This window comes from Moschus berezovskii, chromosome 3, assembly GCF_049115385.1.
Source record: "Moschus berezovskii isolate FMDL1 chromosome 3, NW_MosBer_1.0, whole genome shotgun sequence".
NCBI classification, from domain to species: Eukaryota; Metazoa; Chordata; class Mammalia; order Artiodactyla; family Moschidae; genus Moschus; species Moschus berezovskii.
In genome coordinates, this window is record NC_142462.1 from 69,543,485 (window position 1) to 69,567,743 (window position 24,259).

At 42.6% G+C, this 24,259-nt stretch overlaps 1 protein-coding gene across 2 annotated transcripts in view; it reads left to right on the forward strand.

The window, feature by feature from the left end:
- The window catches only part of AOAH (acyloxyacyl hydrolase), a 196,432-nt gene that overhangs the window by 147,148 nt on the left and 25,025 nt on the right, over positions 1 to 24,259 (forward strand). For both annotated transcript variants that reach the window (XM_055420873.2, XM_055420871.2), the window contains exons 14-16: positions 8,983 to 9,019; positions 9,782 to 9,856; positions 18,132 to 18,304. In XM_055420873.2, the coding sequence (XP_055276848.2) occupies positions 8,983 to 9,019; positions 9,782 to 9,856; positions 18,132 to 18,304 (285 nt within the window). The remainder of the gene's footprint in view (positions 1 to 8,982; positions 9,020 to 9,781; positions 9,857 to 18,131; positions 18,305 to 24,259) is intronic.

Here is a 24,259-nt window from a genome sequence, read left to right on the forward strand (position 1 = left end):
TAAAGTAAATAAAAATTCATAAGGCATTGCCTTCCAAAATAAACAAGACTCTTCTGCTTTAAGAAACAAGCAAATCCCAGCCCTAAATCTCCATGGCCACAGCCTGCCGAGGAGGGCATCTGACGGGCTTAGGGGTTGCACTGAGGATCTCTTTACAGTTTGCAAACAGGACTTTACTAGCTTGAAATAGAATGTCTTTTTCTGCCGGCAACCTCCATTTTATTTTTGCAAGTTTAGCAAAGCTGGTGTAAACACCTGTTTGGTGTTGTTTTGTTTTCAGAAAGTCAAAAGTGCTGAAGAGTGTGTTTTCTTGAGGGGCCCATCCATACAGTGAGAGATTGCCTCTCTCTGTGCACCCATATGTTAACCCACTCAGTGGGAGAGTGGGGCACAAGGGACTGACTGCAAACATACAGATATGAAAAGTGGAGAATTTTAACATTTGGCAAAGTGCATGTGTTTACAGATTCATCTACCCAACCCAACCCAACCGCAAGACCCTTACCACAAACCAGATTCGATCTTGAACTTCTTGGCTTCTTTACCCAGCCCCCAGCCCCCACACCTCAAAAAAAAAAAAAAGAATTCATCTTGATGGTTCCCCTGTTTAGCTTTTAGTTAAACCATATGGAGAATGGGAGAGAATCTGACAGACCTGAAGAAACTAAAACAGGGGGGCAAAATTCTGGGCTGCATGTGAAATTCACATTCAGACCATCTACGGGTTAATGTCTTAGGAAGGGTGAATGGGTGGAGTGGGGAGGAGAAGAGAAAGCTGGGCAGCGATGGGGTGAGGGTGCAATTCTGAGGTAGACTCCTCTCCAAGGAGGGCTTGGAGCAGAATCAGAGTGAAAGGGAGTGGGGAGAAGTAACTTGCCCACGGTCCATTAGTTTGTTAGAGCTGAAACCTGTGCCTGTATCCTATTGGGCACACCAGCATGTCTGTCCAGGCTCCCCACCAGGCCATGCTGTCCTGCTTTTGAATTCTAGTCTCTAAAGCCACCATCTTACTTGCTGGGACACCAATACCTGCCTTGGAGGCCAGGTGAATGCCAGAATTAGATACCTTGACCCAGCATTCTGTGTCAGCTTTCTTTATCAAAATTGATCCTCTCAGAAAGGGATAGAGACAAGAAAAAAGTAAAAGAAGGATTAAGAGAAAAACTACAAATGAAGTATTAATTCAGGCTTAGCTGAATTCAATTATATATACAAGGGCTTATTATTTATATACCCTCTCAACCCCTCGCCCAAATCTCTGAATTGGAAGACAAAAGGTTTTGTACTTTAACTGAGCAACTGCTACTGTAGTTAGTATTTAGTTATAATCTGAGTTAAATCATGAAGAAAGATAAGACAAACCCAAAATGAAGGATATTGTATAAAATAATTGGCCAGCACCCTTCAAAAGTGTCAAGGTTGTGAAAGACAAAGAAAGACTAAGGAATCAGCCCAGATTAAAGGAGGCAAAACAGACATTAAAAAAAAAAAAGACAAACATGAAAGTAAATATAACATGTAATCCTGAATTTTATCCTGGCAGTAGTCATCAGTGGGGCAGTTAGTGAAAATTGAATGAGGTCTGTAGAGTAGACAATAGTATTGAACCAATGTGAATTTCCTGATTTCCATCACTGTACTGTGATTATGAAAGATGCTCACATTTCACATTTAGGGAATCTGGATGAAAGGGTATGTGCAAATCCTTTGTTCTATTTTTGCAACCTTTTGTTTAGTATTCTAACTTATGGAAATTATTTCAACTTTTTAGAAATCATTTCAAAGTGAAAATTTTAAGACAATTTTTTAAAGCCACAGAGTATTGAAAGAAGTCACCTTTGCAAACAGAAATAGGCCCTCAGTAAATATTAGATGAACCCAACCACTGGGTGGAATATTTGGTCTCAACCCAAGATGTTGAGAGGAAATAACAGAAATTATTTGTAACAAAACAACTAGGACATTTCTGTTTGGGAACTATGATCTAGTGTGATCACAACAACAAAGAAAGATTTTAATACTGATTTTTGAGATGCTTGATCTAAAAGGCAAATGCACACAGATATACTATAGGACTGCAGACATCAAAACTTATTATTTCTCTCAAAGACCAAAAATACTTCCAAGATACAGCACTTAACTATAATAGAAACTTTTGAAAGAGTGATTTCAAAAGTTTCTATTTTAGTGTGACATATCTCATATAGAGGGATACATTTCCCTCCTTTTATTAGAGGACATCGTTCCAATTTTTAATACTTTCTGGAATTTCAAAGAATCATTAAAGAATAGAGATATTCTGTTTCCAGTGAGACTATTTCTTAGGATTTATCTACACAGCTCTTTCTGGCTTCTGCTTGTCCCATGCAACATACCACAGTGGGGCAGCGTAACTGACAACAATTATAATATGAAGCGTGATGAGCGTATGCTTGAGATTCTTCTGTTAGGTCAAGATTTTCATTCTGTACTTCTTGAATCAGCACACCTGCACAGGACAGATTCAGAAGCATATCTTACACTTTTATATGTAACTGTCCATGGCAAGGGTTCCTGAAGTCCTAAGGGGTCTCTTTTCAATCAATCCCTTTTGTTTAGGGCTAAAGATAAAAGCCATCATAGGGAAATTTCACTGCTACTTGTGTTGATAGTTGAAATGAACTTGCTGGATTTTTGTCAGTTTCAAAGTGTCTTGGGCTGTGCCTTTTACCACTGGTCTTCTCTTCTACTTCCCTTCCTCTCACATTCCATTGGATTTTTCCCCACCACTCTCTCTGTTTCCTCTCCAATATTGCAATAGGTGCTAGAAACAGAAAGGTGAACAAGACAAAGTCCCCATCTTTAAGGAGATCGTAAGTAAACAGAAAAAAGAGACAAGATGGAAACAATTATGGTTCTTATAAAATGACACCAAAATAGAGGGAGGTTGAGCCCTTCTGAAGGTGGGAGCCACTTAGCTCTGCCTGGAGGAGAGGAAATCTTCAGAGAAGATACATTTGAGCAGAGAGCCTTGCAGAAAAAAAATAGAAATCCAAAAACCATGGGGAGATGGTGACTCAGTGCATAGATGCTCCAAGGGCAAAGTATCTTTGGGAGAAAAGGAGAGAGAAGTTTAGCATAGCTGAAGGATACTTGTGAAGCTATGTCAAGTTTTGAGACTAGCAGGTAGATTAGAGCCACTCTGGGGAGGTTATTATATTCTTCTAAAAATACATGTTTTGGGGAATCATTTATCTAGTTTGTCACAGAAATTCAGAACCATACTTGTGAATTTGAAAGCATTTTCAGTAGTAGAAACACCATCAGAAACTGTCACAACAAACAATTATTAAGTACCTACTATTTTGAGTTGGAGGTCAATGTATTAGTTTGAATATTTCTGCTTATTACAAGCAACACTTTTAGAGAAAAGAATTTAAATTTCTCATGGCTGATTTTTTAAACTAGATTATACAAATTGTGCTCTTCAAAAGGCTTCTTAAATTTATAAGCAAAATCTGCATTATTTAACATTTAATTAAAGTTAAATGACCTTATTAAATTTATTTTAGGTCATTGTACGATGCCACATTTTTCTTGAACTATTTATGCTCTTTATAATGCATTCAGGATAATGGAGTAAGCACACTCCACTCTGTCTGCCCCAAGAAATGCAGCCATAAAACCTAGACAGAATGTATGGAGCAGATGTGGGAGGACCCTGGCAAAGTAAACAGAAGAAGACCAGAATCAGGAGTACAGCCAAACCAGCAGTGATGCTGGCATTTTGTTGTCCTCCGATATCTTCCAAACTAGACCCAATACTGCCCAAAATCCAGAAGTGAAGAGTGGCACGAACTGATGGAGTTGGAAGAAACCCTCTAGTTCTCACTCTAGAAGTGGGAGAGGAGTTTCTTCTCAGTGTCAGGGCAGCAGTGAGGAGGTGCCTAGAATTCTCAGTGGGGGGGTGGGGGTGTTAGTCGCTCAGTTGTGTCTGACTCAACCCCATGGACTGTAGCCCGACAGGATCCTCTATCCATGGAATTCTCCAGATAAGAATACTGGAGTGGGTTGCCATTCCCTTCTCCAGAGGATCTTCCCAACCCAGGGATCAAACACACATCTCCTGCACTGCAGGCAGATTCTTTACCATCTGAGCCACCAGGGACAGCCTCTCTAATGACGAGAGCTGTGTTCCCAGAAGGGTAAGGCAAATCCCCTGTCGCTCATTTCCTCACTCTGTCCTCTTATTAAGCGATCCGATAATGAGTTAATCTGTGAGAAGGGTACATGAGCGTAGGGGAGTGAAAACTGGGGCTTTAGGACGATGGAGGGGAGCCCAAGGAACCAGAAAGGACCAAGGGCTTCTAGAGTGGGAGGAACTTGGGAAAGCAACCTCATAAAGCAGTGTATGAACTCCTGGGCTTAATCTTGAGCTGAACATGCACAGATCTGATCCTTAATTGCATACCAAAGACTCTAAGAACTTAACTTCAACATAGACTGCTGTCTAGGTCCCATTCAGTGGCACAGACCTGAGACTAATCAGAATAATACTACAGAGGCTTTGAGAGGGGAATGGACATTTGAAATCATAACCTCCCAGAAGGCTGGGTAGAACTTGCCTCCTGTACCTGAGTGGATTGCCTAATAAGACAAAAGTACAAGGCTCAGAGTCTTTTAATATCCAAGATGCCAAGGATAAAATCCAAAATTACTCAGCACATAAGGAACCAGAAAAATCTCAACTTGCAGGGGAAAAGAAAACTAACAGATGTCAATGCCAAAATGTTGGAACTATCTGACAAAAAAACTGTATAGCAGAGGTTGTAAAATATACCTTACAGTCCTTTTTTACAGGTTCTCATATAAGAACTAGATCTTTTGCTTTTATTTATTTTAATTGGAAGCTAATTACTTTAGAATAATGTGGTGGTTTTTGCCACACATTGACATAAATCGGCCATGGGTGTACATGTGTCCCACCCACCCACTTCCCTCCCCACCCCATCCCTCTGGGTCACCCCAGTGCACCGGCTTGACTTTGAGTGCCCTGTTTCATGCATCAAACTTGGACTGGTCATCTATTTCACATATGGTAATATACATGTTTCAGTGCTATTTTCTCAAATCATCCCATTCTGGCCTTTTCCCACAGAATCCAAAAGTATCTGGCCAGGCACAGAACTTAAAAATTACAGGTTATTTAGAAGACCGTTAAGAGAGTCTAACCAGTTGATTTGAATGTCCAGAATATAAGCACTTGCTGCTATAGTCAACACTGATCCAGCAGTGAAACTGTAAGCTGAAATTTACTCCTGAAAGGAAAACCAACACTGACATGGGAAACCCTTCTTTACTTGCAAAGTACAGTGCCTTATTCAAAAAAGATGAGCCAAAATTCAGATTTGTGGCTGATAAGGACCCTGTTCTTTCCTTTCTTGATGACAGGTAGATTCTCCATTGGACTACCTTGACAAATAAATTAAATGTCCCTATTTCATAGTCAGAACTTTTCCATTTCTCTGATCTATCACTGTAGAGACCAGGTAGGGACCTCGTAAGGGCATCTCCAGTTCTTTGAATGCTACTCTTGTTTTGCCACATTCCACAGGCTAGGAGCTATCTTTCTCTCCTGCTCACATCTTTCAGCTCCAACTGCTTTGCTAAGTATTTTCTGTAATAGTAGTAGCAGTAGCAGCAACAAAATCAACAGCCTGGAGGAAGTCTGCATACAGGAGAAGAGAGAAAATAGAGTTTGGGAGGGAGAGAGATATCAAATGACGATGTGGCTGGTGAGGCTCAGAAGGGAAAGTAACATGGGAATTATGTAAACTCATTACATAATCCCATAAAACTGAGATTTCCAAAAGAAAATGGAAATCATGGAAGTGAAACAACTTTGGAGCCAAGAAAATTCTTTGCTCCTATTACAAACACCCACCAGAAAAAAAATAAACTTTTGGGTAAAGACGTATGCATACTTCCTCTCTCCTTGGGTGGATGTTTGTGATTGCTGCTTTTTAGTCCAGTTCAAGCCTGTGCCATTGGCCTGACATCTTTGTCTGGGCAGCAGAGAGATCAGGGTGCAGGCGCAGGGAGGGGCTCTCTATATGGCATGCCGTGACAGGTTTTCATTTCCATTTTTCTCAAGCTCTGTGGGTACTCTGCACCTCAGTTCCCAGTTGTCCTCTGGATAGTGAGGGAAATTATTGACAATCCCTGACCTGGCCCTTTATTTTTTTTCCCACTCATGGCTGGAGTTTTCATTTCTCATTAAGAGAAAAATCAAAGAGTGAGAATTAAACACCTCTTGATTTATTATCTTACTGAAAATGGGAAGTTGAGGGTCCTGGAGCTGGCACTGAATGAAGGGCCCAGCTGATGAGATGAGTCAGCCACAGTGGGCTCCCAGTGGCTGTCCTTCTCATCTTCCCTCTTGAGAGCAAAAGGGAACAACCTCATACCCAGAAGTACTTTGAGTCTATGTTTAGGACTCGGTGTTATAAAACCTGGCACCTTCTCTGAGAAGAGATAATAGGCTCAAATCACATTGAGTTTCCTGGTTTGGATCTCACTCAACCTTACTCTAGTGCTCAGTTATATGTCTGCCCGCACAGATGGTAATCCTCGTGTATAAAGGCTGTGTCCAACTCACCTGTAAATTCCCTACTATGTGTCAGGCATATGGCAGGTTCTCAACAAATGAATGGAGAGGGTGAATGAATGCTTCCATGCTAAGGTGAACTGACGGCCCTTAATTTGCATGTCTGTGTGCATATTTAATACTACCCTGAACCGAGAGTCGCTCAATGGTGTCTGACTCTTTGTGACCCCATGGACTATACAGTCCATGGAATTCTCCAGGCCAGAATACTGGAGTGGGTAGCCTTTCCCTTCTCCAGGGTATCTTCCCAACCCAGGGATAGAACCCAGGTCTCCCACATTGCAGGTGGATTCTTTACCAGTTGAGCTATCAGGGAAGCCCCACCACAAAAAGGAAACAAAGTGTGTATGACGATTCCTAAATTAAACGTAGCATTGCCATATGGCCCAATGATTTCAATAACCTAAATGAACCTAAAAAGATACTTGCACACCGATGTTCATAGGCAGCATATTCATAATAACCAAATGGTACAAGCAACTTGAAAGCCCATTGACAGATGAATGGATAAACAAAATGTGGTATGTACATACAATGGAAAATTATTCAGTCTTTAAAAGTAAGGAAATTCTAACACAGGCTACAAATGGAGGCCCTTTGAGAACATTATACTAAGTGAAATAAGTCCAACACAAAAAGATAAATAAGGTATGAGTACACCTCTCTGAGGTACCCAGAACAGTTCAATATATACCAACCAAAGGTAGAATGGTGTTATCAGAGACTGCTTCTATTTGGTATGACGAGAAAATTCTAGAAATGGATAGTGGTTGATGGTTGCATAACAATGTAAATGTATTTAATGCCACTGAATTGCACACCCAATAAGGATTAAAATGGCTATGTTTATGTGCTGTATATTTTACCACAATGAGAGAGGAAATAAAGCAATATTCATTTATTATGCTAACATTCCTGAATCAGCCAAGGGAACATCAATGCTGCACATATAGCTTGCATCTAGTTGTATGTGGAAAAGGAGGCCTACCCTGCATGGTCACACAATTTTGAGGGGATATGGGCTAGTTAGTTCCTAACAGCTGTGCACTGCCTTTTTCCCCATTTGTTTCCACAAGAAACCCACTGGCTTTCCCCCCAAACTTCCAAGGCTAGAAGTTACAGGAAAATCTCCCTTGCCACTTGAATTGTACCACCCACCTGAGGATTACTCGCTAATTACTGCAGACTATCTTCCAATGGACAAAGAACCAGTGAATTTATTTGAAAGAGTGAACTCTTTCTAGCACCCAGTCTAGAGAAGCTGTGTCACACAGGGAGCCAGAGCTCAGCCTTACAGAAGGGACTGACTTTGAAGTGCAACTCTCCAAATGATTAGTTGTGTGGCATTGGGAAAATCACTTTAAGTGAGCCTCAGTTTCCTCCTCTATAAAATGGAGACCTACTATGCCTGGGGCTTGCAAGCTGGCACAGTGGTAAAGAATTTGTCTGCCAATGCAAGAGATGCAAGAGACAAGTGCACACGCCCACGTGAGCACACACACACACACACACACACACACACACACAATGCCTACCTCGTACTGTGGTGCTAAGGCCTAAATGAACTAATAAGTGTTTAGCAGAGTGTTGACAATAAAAAGAGTATTCACTGAATACAATTTTCACATAAGAGATTCATTATTGGTGGAACCAAGAGTAGGTGAAGGAAGTCATATGTGTCACTGCTGCTGCTGCTGCTAAGTCGCTTCAGTCATGTCCAACTCTGTGTGACCCTATTGACGGCAGCCCACCAGGCTCCCCCGTCCCTGGGATTCTCCAGGTTCTCCAATGCATGATACTGTTACATCAGCTCGACAATCTGACTCTCACACAGGCCAGTCAGTCAGGAGGCGCCTCAGGAGTGAGCAGGCTATTAAATGGGGATTTCCAGGGAGATGTGCAGTTCTTGAATAATCCTTTTCACTGTCCCTCCCATTCCTTAACTCATTCCTTAATCTTTGGATAGTTTCTGTCTCTGCTGATAGATTTATACCTTTTTCTCACATCTATTAGAAAGTGTACCCATTCATGCTCAGTGAATATCTTGAAACGTGTGAATCCAAAAATGTTCAGTTCAGTTCAGTTCAGTCGCTCAGTCATGTCCGACTCTCCGCGACCCCATGAATTGGATTATATTAATACAATGCCAAGTAAACAGAAGGCCCATTAAGAAAGTTGTGGGATGAAGTCATTCCCATCAGCATGACGGTTTGGATGACCTTTGACCATTCAATGATGGTTCTTCCATGATTTCCGTCAATCAGTCAAATTCTCATACTGATAGTGCTGACTTGAATTTACTAACTTTAATTATTTTCTCAATTTTAACTATTCAGGTGCATCCTCCCAAAGCCTGGAGAGATTTATAGAAAGGTAAGTGGAAAAAGGAGGGATATAAGAAGTTGTTTTTAGGTTGGGTGTCTATTTTAAAAAATTAATAAAAAAAAACTCTCTGTTATTATCCAGTAGCCACTTATACTGAACATCCATAACTTGTTAGTCACTCTCCAAACACTGGGAAATTTTCACTTCTTGGGTCACTGACCACAGGATGTGGTTAATTTACATGTATACTTTCAAAAGGATCACAAAAATGTATACAAAGTGGGTAAAACAGGTCTGGCCCAAGAATCTGAAAAAGACAAAAAAAGACTGTTTCTTATTCCTGTTTTATGAATGAGAAAACAAATTTTTGCTCATATTTGACTTAAAATTCATTAGCAAGGCCTGGGGTGTCCAGAATAGGAACCTTGAGAAACCCTTGATTTTTCAAAGTTGACTATGTCCACAGCTGTCATAATGTCATAATATCCTACACATCTGGACATAAGTACCTCGGGAAACTGATCTGGGTTTACTGATGACAAATATTGTGAAAGATGGTAGCGTGTCCCCCTACTAGAGACTTCAACCTACTCTAAATGTAGGTATGTATTTATGTGGTCTTTTCCTAGTGGAGAAGTGGGTTAAAGATTATAGAGAAGAGGGGAAGTGGGAATGGAGACACTAGAATGAAAGAAAAATAGCCAAAAGTTACCCAGAGGATGGCCATTTGAAGATTCTTTCACATGTTGGTTGGTTCCAAAGCTAGGTTTCCAAGTGTTCGATATTCAAATTCCATCTATGGTTTCTCAGTTTATCTAGGAACCAGTTGTTGGACTATCCAGCCATTGTCATATATGCCATGATTGGAAATGATGTCTGCAATGGGTGAGTTACTAAAAAATGTTTGAAAGGCTCTTTGAGTTTCCCGTCCTCTCCACTCCATTATAGTAGCCTGCTTCCCTATCTTAACAAGTCCTGGACACATGTCGACTCAATAGAATCAACCTGTAAAGCTGAAAGACCCTTTGAAAAATATCTGATCCCATTAATTCTTTGCTCTGCTTCACAACAAATGGGTGTGTCATGATTAACTCTGAATTACATCACAAGAAATATGCTGCTGCTAGCCAAAAATCCAAGACTGAGAAGCGTGACTTTTGAAATAAAGCAAAATCACAGCTATCCCATAAGAACAGCTTCTTCACTCATCTTCTGATTCACTTACTCGTGTGGTTGAGATAGCATAGACTTAGAGCTTTGCAAAGAAACCTACACATGATTCACAGCCAATCCTATTTGTGCCCATGGCCCATAGTAAGAAAGTGGTTTTGCTAAACTGCTAATATCAGTAGTGATTTCAAAATGTTGAATGCCTTCGTTCCCCGACAACATTTTGGAAGGCTTCTCAAAGTCTGTGCATACCCCTAAGAATATGCCGCACATGTGAATGCCATCTGTCCTCTGATCATGGCCAAAAAGAAAAAAAAAGGTGAGATCAGATCTAAAACAACTCCCCAGTAGCCACCTACCCATCATTTTGGAAAACAGAAAAGCAAAGCCAAGAGAGGTGACATGACTCGTCCAATTAGTGACGGATGGCAGGACTGGACTCCAACCCAGGAGATACTACAAGCAGGCCACCCTGCTCACTGCCCACCTTTTGCTTTTCTTTACTTCCGTCACCAAGAGCTTTTTAAGCTTGTGCTAAAACATGACTGAATATTATGAAATTGTGTTTGCCTCATGGATACCTCCATGAGAGCCTCAGAACTCTTACGGTGAAAGAGGTGTAGACCTAATCAGTGAAGTGAGTTCAGGGCAGGAGATCCCATGCTGCAACCCAGAGATACTTATGTGCCCTGCCTTGGCAGCCCCTAGGCTGGTTTACCACTCTCCCCAGAATCCCCAGTCTGCCAAGGCTACATTCTGGGGACCCAAGGTAGCTCTGCGATGAGCCACCTGGTACTCTCCAGTAAATAACAAACACCCCCAAAACTTTCCATGAGCCAAGAGCCACACCACTCCCTGTATCATCTCATCCCCACAGCAGCCCTAAGAGGCAAATGCTATTGCTCCATTTTACAAATGAGGAAACCGTTTCAGCAGGATTATTAAGAAACTTACTTCCATAGTTAGTGAGGAGCAAAGATGAGAGCCCAACAAGGTTCTCTGGCTAAATTCTGTGTTCTTTCTGCAGTCCATACTTGTCTCATTTGCTTTCTTTTATGCACATGCTTTTGAAAGTATGTATTGACCACTTTTGATGTGCCAAGCTCTGTGCCTGGCTCTAGGATACAATGGCAAAGAGGTCACCTCCCTGACCTCAAAGAGCTTATGAAAGGTAAAGCAATGAGCTTCAGCCCCCAGTCCCATCAAAGAACAGAAAAAACCTATGGTCAGATCAGCCAGTGCCCCTCCAATCTCTGGATCCTATCCCCCGGGAGGGGACAGAGAACAAACTGGTTATACTAAGTTAAAAAAAACACCTGCAGAAAGACTTTTAGTCCAAAAGCTCCAAATCCCTGAAACTGCATGTTTTTAGCAGAAGTTGCACACACAGAGGTCCCTCCAGCCTGGCCCTGCTCTTCCTTTTCCAAGGAGCTAAAGGGCAGGTAGACATCAGCCAGAGACCTGTGCCAGCCTCCTTCCCCACGGGGGGTCTGGGCAAATAAACAGCAAGCATTTGGGTGAAAGAATTGAGTTGGCTGTGTGGGGTGTCCCCACGGTGCCCATTTTGCAATGTCCTGTGGAGGGGTTAGAAAAATAAAGACAGATGGCAACTATACCTCCCATCTGCCAGAACATCAAGGTGGAGGAGATTACCCCAAATGAGCAAAGTGATTTCATAAAAAGCTCAAGCCAGCAACAAATTGCATAATAAGTCCGTCCTGAAAAAACTTTTAGGATATTTGCTTGACTTTTTTTTCTTTTTTTTTTAATGATGATGCTAGTTCTCTGATTCTTTCTCTATTCTTTAAACTTATGTAGATAATAAGTACTTGTTAAATGAATGAAGGTCAGGATTGGAAAATAGCTTTTAGGGTCAGGAATTCGAGAAAAAAGGTAAAATAGACAAACTTAGCTTTGTCATTGTAACTCTACTTGATTTGGCTTAAACTAACTTCTAAAGGAGATCAATCCTGGGTGTTCATTGGAAGGACTGATGCTAAAGCTGAAGCTCCAATACTTTGGCCACCTCATGCGATGAGTTGACTCACTGGAAAAGACTCTGATACTGGGAAAGGTTGGGGGCGGGAGGAGAAGGGGACGACAGAGAATGAGATGGCTGGATGGCATCACCAACTCTGTGGACATGAGTTTGAGTGAACTCCGGGAGTTGGTGATGGACAGGGAGGCCTGGCGTGCTGTGATTCATGGGGTTGCGGAGAGTCGGACATGACTGAGCGACTGAACTGAACTGAACTGAACCCAACTTACTTGGGATTTTGCTATCATTGCCTTCAAAAACTGCAGAATGTGAGTGATACAGAAAAAATTCCTGGAAATAGGGCAAGTATGAGTGAGCTACAGCAGCAGAGGCTTGGGTAGCAATAGGAGTGCTGAGAAACGGGAGTGGCCTCAAGAGCCTCAGTTCTTAAAGGCTGATTACAAACCTTCCCCAACATCCCAACACGACATCCCTGAAAAGAATATCATAATTACTGGAAATGTGATAAATATATATATATATAGAGAGAGAGAGATAGATATACATATATATATATATATATAAGCACATAACACTAGCCACAGAAATGGATCTAGTTCCATTTTTTAGAGTGGACCTAGAAATGATAAACTAAATATCTTTTACCTAATGGAGAGAGCCAAGTCCACCCTACAGAGGTCGTCTGTGTCGCCAGCTCCCAAGCATTTTTCTGCAGTGCCGTTGTTTCAGATGTCATCCAGGACAGCTGGTCAGCACTGCATTAAGAGGAAGCAGCCAAGGTGCTGATAGATAACAGACTCCAAGGAGTTCAGCTGCCAGAAAACAATCCATTCCATCCAATCAAGGGTAGAAAACCAATAGAGAAGGGAAGGGACAGAACTCCTGCTCAGAGGAATTTTCTCTCCCAGCCTCCTCAGTGGAAGTGTGGGTGGCCAAGGGAATAATAAGGAGTATCTCAACCAGCCAGGATGTTCCAGACCACATCCTCTTTTAAGGGCCCCAGGACCTCTATGCATCAGGTAATGTGGGCCCAGTGAGTCCCCACCCCACTCTGGGTCTATGTCAAGAGGCCTCTTCAAAGAGTTTGGGTGGGAAGTCAATAATGTGATTACAACTGACGGGCCTGGAGAAAAAGGCTGCTTCAATTTTCCAGGCAAGAATACTGGAGCAGGTTGACATTCCCTACTCCAGAGGATCTTTCCAACCCAGGGACTGAAACTGTTGTCTCTGACATCCCCTGTATTGACAGGTAGATTCTTTACCGCTAGCGCCACCTGGGAAGCTCTGTCTTACCTGGATGTTTCAAAAGCACAAAAGCTAGCTGTGGGTGAAATCTGAACACTCAACCACAGCAAGTCTCTGGGCTCTTGCTCTGATTCTGGGCAATGTTTTCTGCAGAGTCTGTTTGCCTTCTTCCTCAAGAAGGGGCACACCTGCCACCAACCAGGTGCAATCTGGCTGAAACACCTGCCAGGCTAATGAAATGATGGTGGCTGGCCCTGCACCCAAATCATGAGGCTTATTTTGCATGATCGGGCACAATTCATTAGGATGAGGACAGAATCTGAGCCACCCCAAAGGCTCATCATCTGTTCCAGGCCCACCCGTGTGGTCCTGACGTGTGAGAGCATGCGCTGGGCACCATTTTCTCTTTCATTATTTTCTTGGCATGAACATCATGTCTCTCGATCTGGTTTTCATATTTCTCCCCTAAGCTCTGTCCCTGCAACCCCTCACCTCTCCACGAATGACTGGTGTGAGCTCACCAGTGGGTGAGGAAAGATATGCAGGCACCGTGGTGGCAGACAAACCCAGGATGGCAAAATGGATCTGACATGGGCTCCAGAGCATCCTGGGGAAGAGGTTTAGTTTCAGCTCAGCCCAGGTCAGCCTTTGACAACAGGTGGCGCTAGTGGTAAAGAATCCGCCTGCCAAGGTAGGAGACCTGAAATGAGAGTTTGATTCCTGGGTAGGGAAGATCCCCTGGAGGAGAGCATGGCAACCCACTCCAGTATTCTTGCCTGGAGACTCCCACGGACAGAGGAGTCAGGTGAGCTACAGACCATAGGGTCGCAAAGAGTGGGACAAGGCTAAAATGACTTAGCCTGCCCACAAGGCCTGGGAGGTGTTTCCCAAACAACTGGAACTCTTTGATCACTAAAATGCTAATACTAAGTCCCCTCAAAAATCACCAGGGGAGAAAGAGTACACAGATAAAAGTGGCATTGAGAATTTTTCAGATACAAAGTCATAGGAACCTTGAATGGCATCCAGAAGAGGTGACCCATCACCTGCCACTCAGACCCTTCTGAACTTGCCTAAGCTTGCTATGCTCACGACAGGGTATACCTGGCAATGCACATGTGTAAATTATCTAGGTGTACGTGATGTAGCAAAGATGACTGGAGACTGTTCCAGCAGAAGCATCATGGCTTCTATTCTGACTTCAAGCCATTTTGGTTAAGCTTGCTTATTTTGTGAGGTGCCCTTTCATAAATGCAAATTAGCTGAGATTCTTTGTTTATCATCAGGGTTGTGTCTCTGACCAAAAAAGAATCATTAAAGAGGGAGTTTGGGAGACTTTCCTCCCTCTTAATTCATCTTGCTTTTAGGTGGTTGGAGAGGCTTAACTCAACATAACTGCTCTGTGCCAAAGTGCCGTTGCATCAGCAGAAAAAACAAAACCTGAGATGCCGAGGCAAAAGTTAATAGGTGTGCATGCTAGCTCTACCACTGGCAGAAGACAGGACACAGACACCCAACTTGCTTTGTTTCACCCCTGCTGTTGCACTCCAAACACACAATGAAGGTAAAACCTGGTTACTCTGGGTGGATTCTCCCGGTCTGAACAAGCCCACAGGGCAGCGCAAATCCCCTCCACACACGGGGGTCCTTCTAGTGCGTGCATCTGCAAATCAAGCCTTACCAGTCTTTTACCCCTAGTAGGTTAGCAACCTATTCTCACATCCTTCTGAGTACTTTTTTTGGTAGGTTACAGAGCCTTTTTGTTCATAAAACCATATAATTTTTCCCAAAGTAATAAAAGTCATAAATATAGAATTTTATTCTGCATGCTGGGGTTTTGTAAAATGGGCATCTTTTTTCCTTTCATCCTATCTCTTTATCACAAAGTCCAAGGAACTCATTACCTAGTGTAGAAGCATATACACCAACCGCAACAAACGCCCCAAACATCAGACTTGCTCCACCTTTTCCTCTGGATGGGGACATGACGCTCATCACAAACTGGCCCATGTGACCCTCACACGCATGGTCAGTCTGTCACCCTTGGGATAGCAACTATGCGAAAGCTTTATTTGGCTAAGTGAAATAGGTAGAGTGGAAATGACATAAGATGACAATGTTTTCTGCCCCTCCCATTAACACTTAGTTTTCTTTCTTAGTTTAGAAAGAATAAAAATAATATGAGGACCCCTTTTATTTGGATTGTTTGTCTGATCACAAAATAACATCTGTTGTAAGAAGTTCAAATAATACAGGGTTTAGGAAGGGAGAGTTACTCCAGAGTCACTCCCTACCAGCCCCCACAAGCCTGCTCTGAGCTAACCTGAGACAACTTCTTGTATGTGCATCCAGATTTTTTTTTTTCTATTCAAATTCTAACTTACAGGCTGATTAATATTCATTGAAATGAAATATTATTATGCTTAGTGCTCTGCAATTTGTTCTTTTTGATCAACAATACTTTTCAGAAGTCTTTCCCATGTTAATACATGTAGATTATTCTTTTAAAAATTTTGTTTTATTGAGATGAAATTCACATCTTGTAAAATTAACCATTTTAAAGTGAATGATTCAGTAGCATCGAGTACATTCAGAATGTTGTGCAACCATCACCTTTATCTAGTTACTTCATTCCTTTGAATGGCTGCATGGGTGTACTATAATTTAGGTAGCCAGGCTTTTTAGTTTATTCCAATTTTATTCTATTCCAAGAAATGCTACAATATTTGTATGTACATTTTTGCGCATTTGTGCAAACGTTATTAAAGGACAACTTCCCAAAAGAGAAATGTCAGTCAAAGTTAATAGTTAAGCCAACTTCAAATTTTGATACATTTTGAAAAATTCCTTCCAAAATGACAACACTGATATCTATTTAGGAGCAGGTCCCTTAAAATGACAGTAGTGAATACCCCTAGGGATTTCTTTCTATTCCTTCTTCCCCTGTCTCTTATGTCTGGTCCAACTTGTGAGTCATGAACTTAGTTTTTCTGGCTTAGCATCTGCATTTAACGCCCTAGGGTGGCAGTGACAAAATACCTTAACCTGGGTAACTTCAAACAAAGGAAACATTCTCTCACAGTGCTGGAGGTTAAAAGTCGAAAATCAAGGTGTGGGAAGGGCCAGATTCCTTTTGAAGTATCTATGGAAAATCCTTCTTTGTCTTTTCATCCTTCTGGTCTAACTTACAGGCTGATTAATATTCTTTGTCTTTTCATCCATCTCCCTGCAATCCTCAACCTTCCTTGGCTTTTGGCAGCATCACTCCAATCTCCACTTCCAGCATCACATGGCCTTCTTCCCTACGTGTGTGTCTATCCTCTTCTTAAAAAGACCCTAATGATTGTATTTAAGGCTCATCCTAATCCAGTTTGATCTCATCTCAACTGATTATATCTGCAGAGACCCTGTTTTCAAACAAGATCACAGTTTGAAGGATGCTATTCAATCCATAGACAGGATAATTATGTAAATCTGAAATTTTAAGAACTTAGAGAACATGATTCCATTTAGATTAACAACAGGCGCCTAAAGAGTAGATGAAAATCATAGAAAATTCTATATTCTCTCCCAGGTTAATGCAGGTTAGTATCTTAAGTCAAATTTGATGTGTACTTAGGGCCTGTACAAAAATCAGTTGTACAAAAAATGAACAATAGTAGGCTTATGTATTAAATCCAAAAAACATAACAAGAAAAAAAGAGAGAAAGAAAAGAAGGGAGATTTAAATGAAATTTTCAATGATTTATTTCTAGTATTTTGTATATTTCTTATCTTTGTTCTTTGCTCTTTTCCAAGACAAATGAAAATAAATCAACCAGCTTAAATTCAGTAAATGTCTGATTGAAGCTAAAGATTTGCTACTTTTGATTCACTTATGATGTACATCTTTGTCTTAAATTCTTTGATTTTAGGACCATGCTTTTAAAACTACTTTCAGTACTTTCATTTTCTGTTTTCACTAACTTTTATGGAACTAAAGGATAAAAATGAAATTTTAAATTTAAAATATCCTCTATTGAGCACAGGCACTATCATGTGGAGAAAGGCAGTGATGGAACTATGAATTGTCTGCTGACAGATACTGCTGCAGGGGCATAGCCTGGAAGAGCAGTCTATCAGGAAGTTCATGAAAGTTCACATTTACTGCAGAAAGGAAGGATATAGTGTGGACACGTAATGTCACTTCATTTTGCAGTGAAAGTCTGTTTCCCTGACTATGATATATATGAAAAATTTTAAAGGCCAAGTCGCAGATCTCAAAGCACCAAACAAATAATAAGCAGTACCAGGCTCCTTTGATTCCATTAACTGTGTGCAATAGTCAGGATCAGTGACGTTATACTGAAGGAACAAACAGCCCTTAAAATCTTAATAGCATAACAATAAATATTCACTCACTCACACTATGTTGTCCATCAGGGATCACCATGGAGCTTTGTTCCAAGACTCATTGGTGGAGCAGCTGCCTTCTAGAACATTGTTCAGGCCCATGGCAAAGAGAAAGGGCATCTAGAGGCTCTCATACAACCAAACATGACAAATGTCATTTCTACTCACAACTCGCAGGCCAGACCTGTCAGTGGCCCTCCTAATCACAAGGGAGTCCAAAAGTCAGAAATATTTTGCAAATAAATAACAGGTGTGTGTGTGAGAGAGAGTGTGTGTGTCAGGGGCAGGGAAGTGTATTTGCATGCATTTATCCTTATAACCTATTAAGATATTCTCTGTTTCTTTTGCCAACAGACATATTGATCCTCTCCCAGAAATGACCACTCCTGAGAAATTTTACTCCAAGGTCATGCAGACGCTGCAGTATCTAGATTCCCACCTGCCAAACGGCAGTCACGTTATTTTAAATGGCTTACCAGATGGAAGATTTCTCTGGGATCATTTGCATGACAGATATCATCCTCTTGGTATCAGAGATTCTTTTACTCTTTAACAATGTCAGTGTATTCATAGTTCAAATATATGTAGCTCAACTATATAAGAATACACCTAAAATGTCACCAGAACCAATCAAGGAGAGAGCACCCAGGTACAGGATCTAAAGGTCAGTATCCAAAGGTGGCCAGAACCATATCAAAGTCAGACAGGGCAGACACCATTAGTAAAGATTTTGGGCAAATTGAAAGGTGCGAGTTTAAATAAGGACACTCCTTCACTGAAGGTGAGATACAGAACACAGAACAAGCCAACAAAGCCCAACAAGAGACAGAAAAGGGCACAAACAAGTCCGAGGGAAGGATTTCTCCAAACCTCAGTGGTGAGTGCCCCCTGGTGGCCAGAATTCTAATGGGTTCTGAGTACTATTGGCTAGAAAATCCCATGGATGGAGGAGCCTGGTAGGCTGCAGTCCGTGGGGTCGCTAAGGGTCGGACACGACTGAGCAACTTCACTTTCACTTTTCACTTTCACACATTGGAGAAGGAAATGGCAACCCACTCCAGTGTTCTTGCCTGGAGAATCCCAGGGACGGGGGAGCCTGGTGGGCTTCCGTCATGGGGTCACACAGAGTCGGACATGACTGAAGTGACTTAGCAGCAGCAGCAGCACCCTGAATCTTCCCTGGTAGTTCAGCTGACAAACAATCCACCTGAAATGCAGGAGACCCTGGTTCAATTCCTGGGTCAAGAAGATCTGCTGGAGAAAGGATAGGCTACCCATTCCAGTGTTCTTGGGATTCCCTAATGGTTCAACTGGTAAAGAATTTGCCTGCAATGTGGGAGACCTGGGTTCAGTCCCCAGGTTGGGAAGATCCCCTGGAGAAGGGAGAGGCTACGCATGCCAGTATTCTGGCCTGGAGAATTCCATGGACTGTGTAGTCCGTGGGGTTGCGAAGGGTCCAACACAAATGAGTGACTTTCACTTTCTGTGTACTCTAGTGACCAGTTGGGAGTTCTATAGAACACAGTCCTCCAGAAGCTTTGGTCCCTGCTTCTACATTCTTGGAGCTCTTGGCTCTGAAATGCTTTAAAATTCCAGGAAATTTCTAATAGCATGTGTAGCATTACAGATGCTTTACAAAGATTGTGAAAGTAGCAGTAATTCGCCTTGGGAAGAGCTGCCATTACTGATCCTTGAAACAATTCTGTAAATTAAATGTTTCTATTAATTCCACTTGATTGATGAAAAAAACTAAGGCTCAGAAAGGTTGCGTAGCTTGCCAAATGTTGCACAGCTTATTGTATATGTAACCTGGGTGTAGCAGGGTTCTTATTCTGTGTTTCAGAGAAGAATGTCCTTTCAAAAGATACTCATTGTATGCCATGTGCTGTTCAAGGCACTGTGTAACCATCAGTGAACATTCTCAGCCAGCATAGGCTTAGGTTACAGTGGGGAAAAGATTCCAAAAGTCAGAGGAGGCTGAGTGTTACTAGAGAAAATTAAACAAAGGGCAGATGGGAAGCGCTGGCCTCAGGCCTCTTAGAGAGGCATGTACAAGGAGAGGCCTGGGACCATCATCTCAGCCCCATATCGACAGCTCCTGTGCCAGTCTCTCATGGAAAGAGACTGTCCCTTCCCTGGTATTGCCAGGTCTGCCTCCTTAGACCAACCCTGGAGGTGCAAGCAGTTTCTTGTGAGTCAGATGAGCAATTCAGAGGGGGTGACCTGAAACTCCTTCCTTTGTGTCCTCCATAGTGAGTGGAGGAGAGAGCTTTCCCTTGCATCTGTAACATCCCTGTGTCTTTTCAGTCCTCTCGTGTCCTTTTCCTGTAGTTCCTGTTTAATCCAACCTCCCTGCCACCTCCCTCAGCAGGTTCCACCCCTCCCCACACAAGAAAAGAGCAGGGACCCTTTAACCAGCTATCAAAGTGCTCCGATCCCTTCACTGAGTTCCCCTTACTGGCAGACAACAGTAGATATCCACACACCACACTCCCTACCAATGAGACTAAAGTCATTTTCTTCTTCAGTTATGAAATGTACCGTGAATGTTATTATTATCTAAGAAAATACAGTTTAGCCTCTCATAAGGAAAGCATGTTCCACCTGCTGACATGGCTTCGACCACACCCTTAAGAAATGATTGTGTGATTACACAGTGAACTTTACTCCATTCTGGGCTGCCATTCTGGGCTGGACATGTGAAGGACAACCACTTGGGCTGAGAATATCTCTTTGAGCCATTAGGGATGAAAATTTCAGTTCCCCTAACAGATGTTTTCAGGTTCCCTGGTGGCACAGATGGTAAACAATTTGCCTGCAATGCAGGAGACCTGGGTTTGATCCCTGGGTTCGGAAGATCCCCTGGAGGAGGGCATGGCAACCCACTCCAGTAGTCTTACCTGGAGAATCCCCATGGATAGAGGAGCCTGGTGGGCTACAGTCCATTGTGTTGCAAAGAGTCGAACATGACTGAGCGACTAAGCGTGGCACAACATATGTTTTCAGATTCCTAGATTTCGCCCATGCTAAGAAATGCTTAGGGAAGGGAACTTGGAGGCAGGGGAAATGTGCTCCCAATTTACTCCATCACACCAGTAGGGACTTGACTTTGTGTTTTCTGACTTCAAATCCCATTCCCTTTCCATAAATTGCAGTTAGACTGCATCCATAAGTTTTTTCAGATATGCCATGCAATTCCCTTGACTCAACCATAGTATTTAAAAATGACTCCATGTAATTTGGAAGAGAGCAAGAAAAGGAAAACGGTGATTGATCAGGAACTCAGTCACTTGGTGGATTCTCTCAGCCAGTGGTTCTCATCCAGGGACTACCTACCCAACCCCACCCATTATCATATCACACCTGGAGATACAGGGTGCTACTGGCATCCAAGGGTTAGAATCCAAGGGTGTTCCTAAACATCCTACAGTGCACGGGACAGCCCCTCCACAACCAGGAATGTCAACAGTACCAAGGCTGAGAAACCCAGCTCTAGGCTTTGTCTTATCCTCAAACAGCCTCCCTCCAGCCACTGATCTAGACTAGCATTTCACAGCACAAAAGCAAAAGGTGAAACAAGTGTGTTCTATATGAACAACCCTAGTTTGGTGCATTGGGGTGGGAGAAGGGGATCCAATTAGAAAGAAAGTTGAAACCACCTGAAATTTCTAATGTTTTTCAGTTATTATTCATATGTTGAATTATCCCTGCTGTCTGGTTGCCATGGGAAGTAAGTTTTGAATTCCTCAAGAAGCATCAGGGTCCTTCCAGGCAGACTGGGGAAGTAGGTGGGATCTACCCAGCAACCTCATTCCTCCTCTGGCAGGCTCCTAACACATAAGATGAGACGGTTGAGTAGGGGGCTGCTGCCCTCGCATTGCCTCCATTCTCTTTCTGCTCCACCTCCAATCTTTGGATCTTCGTTCCCACAAGACAGGAACCAGCAGTGAAGCAGCTTCATGCTGGGTCAGTCTCAAGGCTTGGTTGCTCTGCCCAGGTTAGGGTGAGTCTCCTTTTAATCAATAGCCAAACACCTGAGTCTGGTTCCCGGGTCATAGTGCTCAGGGTCGTACAAGAAATTAAGAGGGGGTTTCCATTTATTTCTGCCTTTGAGCCAAGAAACATGATGATGATGATAATCCGTAGACTTGACTTTAGCCGCCCTTTAAGGATTAAGAAAGAGGCCAGGGAGCAAAAGGGGTTGGGGAAGAAGCCCTAGGTCAGTGATTACATTCTCTGCTGCCTCAATAGTACAAGTGGGAATTCAGCCCATCTATTCAGGAAAGAGGTTAAATGCCACAGCATCAGATCAGCAGGCAGTGGAGGCCCAGAACAAGAATGGGTGTCTAGCTAACTCCCACCAGGGAAGAAGGAGCTAGGATACCCTCCTTAGCATCATTCCTCTTAGCCTGTTTGTGAATCACCACCCAGTAACTGCCTGGCTGCCAAGGGCTGTGACAGCCCCACAATCTCTACTAGCAATTAGACTTCCTGGTGAGAATGTTCTGTCTTTTTGAGGAATTACCAGAAAGTAGGTCTCACACATTAGGATTATACTTGCATAGATCTTTTGAGAAAGTTTGTATTTGACCAGAAATGTGTCCTCTCAGGCACAGCCTATGAGGAAGGCAATCTTTCTGTTAATATGTCTGAGATACCAATTATCTACAGATGATACTAAGGTGAAGTCCTTGTCCTCTAAGGAGAGGGAAAAGACAACTACACTGGGAAAAAGATTATACAGATCCTGACAGTAAAATTACCCTGGGGCCAAGGACACTTGTACAAGCATTCTGGGAGCTATCCAAAGGGTTAGACTGTGGTAAAGAAATCTGGGAGTGCTGGCTACAAGTAAGTCTGCCATACGGCCTTCTTTGAAGGGCCTCTGCCACAAAACATCGGCAATAACTTCATTTTGCCTCAATTATTCTTAAACTGAAACCTAATGAATTTTAAAATGCCCCACGTTCCATTTTTGTACTAGCTTCATCTCTGTTTAAATTAATGTGGTTGTACCAAGGTTTAACACACTTAGATGGTACTTCATGAAGGTGTGGCTGATCTTTGTTGGTACGAGGCTTTTATTAGTACCAATTTTATTTTTATTTATTAGTACCAAGCTTTTATTAGTACCAAAACTTCAGTTGTGGTCCCAACATTAAATACACTCCAAAAACTGCCCTAAAGAACTTATACATGACTGAGACATGAGCTGCTACTATAGCAGCTGGGGTAGAAGTTACCCTTTGATCTTAAGAGGGACTATAGGGTATCCAATGGGCCAACCCGTGGGCTCCCAGCGCTTACACACACACACACACACACACACACACACACACAGATTGTTCCACTATTGTGGGACAGCCCTCTTGTCCCTGTCCTGGGCATTCATGACCACCTTTCTACATCAGATTTACTTTCTACAAGGAGTTGTAGACACCACCTCTTTGCATATAGGTACGACATTTAGGTAGAATCAGTCTTTATACCAGGGCTCCTCGATCTGGAAAAATACCATTAAAGTAACAGGGATAAAAAGCAATACATAAAAAGAAAGAGCGAATAACAAACCGACAGTTTCAATCAGTGGAAAAAAAGCATAAGAACCATTTTCCTTCTTCCCCATCTTTCAACCACAAGCCCATCACAAGCACTCTCAGTCAGCCTTTCACATGACCAGACCCAGACACCCTAACCTTTAATAGGCAGAAATACCAGAGAGAAGGGAAACCAACCCATTACATCTCTCCCATTTATCTTCTAACTACAGTTCAGTTCAGTTCAGTTCAGTCGCTCAGTCGTGTCTGACTCTCTGCGACCCCATGAATCACAGCACGCCAGACCTCCCTGTCTATCACCAATTCCCGGAGTTCACTCAAACTCATGTCCACAGAGTCGGTGATGCCATCCAGACATCTCATTCTCTGTCGTCCCCTTCTCCTACCGCCCCCAACCTTTCCCAGCATCAGAGTCTTTTCCAGTGAGTCAACTTGTCGCATGAGGTGGCCAAAGTATTGCAGTTTCAGCTTCAGCATCAGTCCTTCCAATGAACACCCAGGATTGATGTGCCCTTATTCTGTCCACAGACCTACCTACTCACCTAAGAACTTCCTCTCCATCAACCTGATCCGATTAGAGACAGAACCAGAATAGCCAGGAGATAGAGGGGAAGGAACAGGGACTGGGAGATGATTCAGAAGGAGGATATGCCTTGTGGTCTCATCCTCACATGTGCTGGGACCTCAGCAGTAGCACAGTAGGAAGAGGGGAGTAAGCGGGGATGCAGCAAGGCTATGGACCAGCTTAGCCCCGCAGGGGAGACAGCAGATGACTTCCCCAGCATCCAGGAGCAGGATAAACTCCAGTCCCTGTGGATATCAGTGAAGTCCAGTCTTTCAGATGAGGAAGAAGAGGGTGTAGAAATGTTTCTTATGGTCAGGCATGAGATGCCACTTCCTGCAGGTTGAAGAGACTTCAGCCAC